Source organism: Periophthalmus magnuspinnatus, chromosome 2, assembly GCF_009829125.3.
Source record: "Periophthalmus magnuspinnatus isolate fPerMag1 chromosome 2, fPerMag1.2.pri, whole genome shotgun sequence".
NCBI lineage: Eukaryota > Metazoa > Chordata > Actinopteri > Gobiiformes > Gobiidae > Periophthalmus > Periophthalmus magnuspinnatus.
In genome coordinates, this window is record NC_047127.1 from 13,122,762 (window position 1) to 13,128,952 (window position 6,191).

The window sequence follows — 6,191 nt, forward strand, 5'->3', positions numbered from 1 at the left end:
CTGCCTTGCTGTTTAGTCCTGGTTTAGTTCTGGTTTAGTCCTGGTTTTGTCCTGGTTTTAGACCTGGTTTAGGCTTGGTTTAGTCTTAGTTTAGACTTGTCTTAGTCCTAGTTTATACACTGTTTATCAGACCTAGTTCCTCGTTAGTTTTACTTTTGACCAGATCCCAATTTAGTCCTAGTTTCAACCTGGTTCATCCATGTTTAAGACCTACTTTAGACCTAGTTTAGTCCTGGTTTAGACATGGCTTAAGACCTACTTAGTTCTGTTACAAGCCCCAGTTTTAATTGTGTTGAAGCCCTGGTTTAGTCCTGGTCTACTTTGGGTGTGCTGATGCAGTCACAGCTCGTTTGAAGTGATTGAGCTCCTTATGGGACACCAGTAGGGGGCAGTGTAGCGCGGCGTGACCCTCCTCTCATTTTGTGTGCTGCAGTTGAACGAGATGATCCGGGCTCCGGTGGAGGGGGACTTCTGGCAGGTGGACCACATCACACCGGTGTACAGCGGAGGAGGCCAATGCTCCCTGGACAACCTGCAGACACTTTGTACTGTGTGCCATCGACAGGTACGATACAACTACTACAACCTGCGGACACTTTGTACTGTGTGCCAGGTGCGCTACAACTACTACACCCTTTGCTCATCGTTTAGACCTTATTTAAAGGCGTTGTACCAGATTTTTACGGTCTTCAAAACATGAAAAACTATAAGTTATTCCTCACATACATTAAGAGTTTATACAGTTAAAATCATAAGTTTACATCCATTATATAAAAAGACACATACACTTTCTTATTTTAGGTCAATTAGGATTACCAAAATGATTTCTATTTTACTAAATACCTGGATAATGAGGCAATTTTTCATGACTTTCTTTAAAGTCTGAAGTTTACATACAGTAAGTTTACTATCCATTTAAACAATTTGGGAAAACTCAGATGATGATGTCATGTCTTTGCCCAATTTATGAGCAGACCTGAAAAGGCATGTATGAGCAAGCAAGGCGGCCTACAAACTCGGCTCAGTTACACCAGTTCTGTCGGGAGAAATGGGCCAGAACTCCTGCCAACTATTGTGAGAAACTTGTGGAAATATTTGACCAAAGTCATACAGTATAAAGGCAAATACTAATGAAATGTATGTAAACTTCTGACTTTAAAGAAAGGCATGAAAAATTATCTAAAAAAAAAAATTCTCTCGTTACTGGCATTTACCAAATAGAAATAATTTTGGTAATCCTAAATTCCTTTTCCTAAAACAGGAAAAGTATAGTCTGATTTCAAGCGTAATGTGTCTTTTTATATAGTGTATATAAACTTTTTTAACTGGTTTAAACTGCGTATGCTTTTCACAATTTTCAGTGACCAGAGCAGAGTTCTAGAGAGAGTATTTGTACAGCACAATTCATACACAAAGTAATTCAAAGTGCTCTACAGAATAAGAAGGTCATTAAAATCACACAAATCAAAACATAAATAATCACAAATAATCATCATAAAAATAACATTAAAACAGAAGAGTACAGAATAAAAACCTTTCAGTCATATACACAGCTAAACAGAACTGTTTTGAGCCTGGATTTAAACATTGTCAAAGTAGAGGCTTGTCAACAACTAGCATGCTAACTGCACACTTCCTGATTGCCAGACAATATAACTCTTATAACCCTTTATATTTTAGCCATGGTTTAAGAAGTTCACATTTTACACCCGTCCAGAAAAATTGACAGAAAGGCTGAAATCTGAAGAGACAAATTAATACAAGAGTCACATTTAAGAGCATGTTTGTGCAGATCTAAACTACAGGGTGAGCGGGTTTATGCAGAATGAGTTGTTTGTGTTGTTTTTTAATTGCGTCCATTCAAATTGAGATTTCGATCGCGATTAATCTCACAGTCCAAACGCCATTTTTCTTGATTTCAATTCTTCCCTCAGCCTTACTGTACCCTCCAGTGCACTCGGTAAAAACAGAGCCTCACAGACAGGGGCTTAAGGGGGGAAAAGCAATTTGTCAAACACTGAGGTGCACAGTGAAGCGACCACCCTTAATCCGCACATAAAAGAAGCTAGTATCGCTCAACGCTCGGGATTATTTTCGTGGCTATATTTCGTGGTCAAACGCATTGATCAAAACTAGGCCCATCCCTCACCAGTAATGCAATCATATAATGGGGTTTAGTGTGGCGTTGATAGATAACACTTCACACCAGACCTTATATGTCTATCTGTCAGCTGCCAATGTGTTATAATCAGGAGACATTAAACGTGAAGGTTTGAGGGATGGATTTCTAAATAAAACGTTGTTAGATTATAGTTAAGCATTGTGGTATGATGTAATCTACAATGGCTTTATTTTGGTAAATGGTTCAGAAGTAGTTTAGACCTGGGTTAGTCCAGGTAAAGTACCGCTCTTCTGTTGTGTTTCTGGCCTGTTATGTACCTATCAGAGATGATTTAGACTCGGTTTGGTTCTGGTTTAGTTCTGGTTTAGTTCTGGTTTTGTCCTGTTTTAGTTCTGGTTTAGTCCTGGTTTATTCCAGGTTTAGTCCTGGTTTAGTCCTGGTTTAGTACTGGTTTAGTCCTGGTTAATCCTGGTTTAGTTCTGGTTTAGTTCTGGTTTATTCCTGGTTTAGTTCTGGTTTAGTCCTGGTTTAGTCCTGGTTTAGTCCTGGTTTAGATCTGGTTTAGTCCTGGTTTAGTCCTGGTTTAGTCCTGGTTTAGTAATGGCTTAGTCCGGGTTTAGTCCTGGTTTATTCCACATTTAGACCTGGTTTAGTCCTGGTTTATTCCAGGTTTATTCCTGGTTTAGTTCTGGTTTAGTCCTGGTTTAGTCCTGGTTTAGTCCTGGTTTATTCCACATTTAGACCTGGTTTAGTCCTGGTTTATTCCAGGTTTATTCCTGGTTTAGTTCTGGTTTAGTCCTGGTTTAGTTCTGGTTTTGTCCTGTTTTAGTTCTGGTTTAGTCCTGGTTTATTCCAGGTTTAGTCCTGGTTTAGTCCTGGTTTATTCCACATTTAGACCTGGTTTAGTCCTGGTTTAGTCCTGGTTAATCCTGGTTTAGTTCTGGTTTAGTCCTGTTTTAGTCCTGTTTTAGTCCTTGTTTAGTCTTGGTTTAGTTCTGGTTTAGTCCTGTTTTAGTCCTTGTTTAGTCTTGGTTTAGTTCTGGTTTAGTTCTGTTTAGTCCTGGTTTAGTCCTGGTTTAGTCCTGGTTTAGTCCTGGTTTATTCCACATTTAGACCTGGTTTAGTCCTGGTTTAGTACTGGTTTAGTCCTGGTTAATCCTGGTTTAGTTCTGGTTTAGTCCTGTTTTAGTCCTGTTTTAGTCCTTGTTTAGTCTTGGTTTAGTTCTGGTTTAGTCCTGTTTTAGTCCTTGTTTAGTCTTGGTTTAGTTCTGGTTTAGTTCTGTTTAGTCCTGGTTTAGTCCTGGTTTATTCCAGGTTTAGTTCTGGTTTAATCCTGGCTTCAGGTTTGCAAGATGGATTTAAAATAAAGTATTTAATAATGTGGTATGACATAATTGGCAACACTTTACTTTGTCAAATGAAGGTTTAAACTGTCAGAAAAATGCCATGTTCTTCTTTCTGTATTTTTGCACTATTTTCCACAAACTGCTACTTAACTGATACAAAACAAACAAATTGCTCAATATTTACTACAGGTACTTCCCCACTAAACTACACCATAATTGGTTATATACACTTTAGCCAGTCTTATTTTGAAGTTTTCCTGGATATGAGCCGTGTTCTCTCAGACCTGGTGTCCTGTCTCCTTGTTGACATGTGAGTGATGAGGAGGACTGTGCTTTTCAGATAAGACCCAAACTTTTTTCATCCAAACCTGATCAATAAATCCACCAGGCTTTTTTCAATCTACAGTCCAGTTCTTACACTGAGTCAGGAGGACATATAGTACCATGTTAGTCCTGGTACAGTCCTGGTTTAGTTCTGGTTTAGTTCTGGTTCAATCTTGTTTTTTTCTTGTTTCAGTCCTGCTTTAGTCCTGCTTTAGTCCTGCTTTAGTCCTGCTTTAGTCCTGCTTTAGTCCTGCTTTAATCCCGCTTTAGTCCTGCTTTAGTCCTGCTTTAGTCCTGTTTAGTCCTGCTTTTGTCCTGCTTTAGTCCTGCTTTAATCCTGCTTTAGTCCTGCTTTAATCCTGCTTTAATCCTGCTTTAGTCCTGTTTAGTCCTGCTTTAGTCCTGCTTTAGTCCTGCTTTAGTCCTGCTTTAGTCCCTCATATCTTGTTTTGTTTCTCCACAGCGGACGGCCCAACAAGCCAAAGAACGCAGCCAGATTAAGAAGACCACCGCAGCCTCCAAAATCGCTTCAGACATCACCAAATTCTTCATGAAGAAATGAAGTTTGGACAATACTCACAATTATATAATTATTCACAGTGTTTGTCAGGATGTGCTTCAGGGCCCATTATAGTAATACCCAAATATTTTTATGTGCTTGAAATGATAATGAAATAAATGAATAATGTTTAGGGAATGATCATAGTAAGAGAATGTTCAGATCACTGTGTAGTCCTGGTTTAGTATTAGCCAGGACTGGATTAAGTTCTTGTGTAGTCCTGGGTCTAAAGTACCGTAATTCTTGGTCAAAACCAGTCCCCACAAATGCCCATAATCCATACATCTCTGATAAACAGTGATCTTTTAGTCCATGGTTTAGTCCTGTTTTGGACCACTTAAATTTTTTTAAATGCCTGTTTATACCTGGTTAGTTAAATTCTTGGTGAGTTGTAGTTTAAACCTAGTTTAGTCCTTATTTGATATTGGTATAGTCTGGTATCATTTGGTTTTAGTCCTGGTTTAGTCCTGGTTTAGTCCTGGTTTAGTCCTGGTTTAGTCCTGGTTTAGTCCTGGTTTAATCCCGGTTTAATCCTGGTTTAGTTCTGGTTTAGTCCTGGTCTAGTCCTAGTTTAGTCCTGGTTTAGTCCTAGTTTAGTCCTGGCTTCATTTGGATTTAGTCCAGGTTTAGTCCAGGTTTAGTCCAGATTTAGTCCTGGTTTAGTCCCTGTTTAGTCTTGATTTAGTCCTGATTTAGTTCTGGTTTAGTCCTGGTGTAGACCTGGTTTATAACCAATTTAGGCCTGGTTTAGTCCTAGTTTAGTCCTGGTTTAGTCCCGGTTTATTCCTGGTTTAGTCCCGGTTTAGTACCTGTCTAGTCCTGGTTTAGTCCTGGTCTAGTCCTGGTTTAGTCTCACTGTAGTCCCGGTTTAGTCCTGATTTAGATTCCTGGTTTAGCCCTGGTTTAGTCCTGGTGTAGACCTAGTTTATAACTAGTTTAGTCCTGGTTTAGTCCTGATTTATTCCCGTTTAATCATGAATTCTACGGCACTTCTTCTTGACTTTAAACTTGTGATTTCGTCTCTTTTAAAATGCTACTTAGAGACACATCCAGGCAGTACTTGTCATGATAAGTTTTCAAACTGCCGTCTTGTAGCTCTGTTAACTCTTCCTCGCTAAAGCTAAACCGTACTCTTGGGTCACAGCGCTTGACAAATTAAGATAAAATGCCTCTTTCTTTTTTAGTTCAAATCCTCTATAGATCACTACTTACGCACGTTCTGATTAAATCCACTTTACTAGGGTCAAATATCCCACATCGCTACACGGGATGCCCCATCTTCATAGCGTTAGCCCCAAAACCATTGACTCAAATGCAAATTCAGCTATTGTCCCCAAACCATCACAGCTAGCACGCTACTTTTTGATTTATGATAGCCTCTGCACGCTCCAGGCTACATCAGGTTGTTTAGAAAGATGCTACGGCTATTTTAAGATTGTGCGAACAACGTGGAAAGTGAAAATGAGGGATGAATAAAAGTCCCAGACACAAACTGCGTGTCCTCAGTGGCGCCCTCAACAGGTGACACTATGTAAATGTGTTGTGTGGATGATCGATGATCAGTGCTGTGCGAAATAAACCTGTTTTCTTGCATCTTTGCCTCCTTCTGCTCCACCACAGCTGTTTTTATAAATGTTATGGCTGCAAAAAGTGTAGTCCTGGTTTAGACCTCATTTGGCTTTGGTTTCCACCTGGTTTACTCCTGGTTTAGTCCTGGTTTAGAAGTAGTTTAGACCTGGTTTAGTACAACTATTTTGTTGTGTTCCTGGCCTGCTGTGTTCAATGTCAGAGATGATTGAGACATGGTTTAGACCTGGTTTAGTTCTGGTTCATAACTAGT

At 39.4% G+C, this 6,191-nt stretch overlaps 1 protein-coding gene across 2 annotated transcripts in view; it reads left to right on the top strand.

The window, feature by feature from the left end:
• The window catches only part of zranb3 (zinc finger, RAN-binding domain containing 3), a 162,078-nt gene extending 156,136 nt beyond the window's left edge, over positions 1–5,942 (top strand). Inside the window, exons 20-21 of one of the 2 annotated variants that reach the window (XM_055226965.1) lie at positions 434–565; positions 4,256–5,942. In XM_055226965.1, coding sequence (XP_055082940.1) covers positions 434–565; positions 4,256–4,354 — 231 coding nt within the window. In that variant the 3' untranslated portion in view covers positions 4,355–5,942. The remainder of the gene's footprint in view (positions 1–433; positions 566–4,255) is intronic. The other variant, XM_033981176.2, reaches the window with a different exon arrangement.
• Positions 5,943–6,191: the final 249 nt, after the last annotated feature.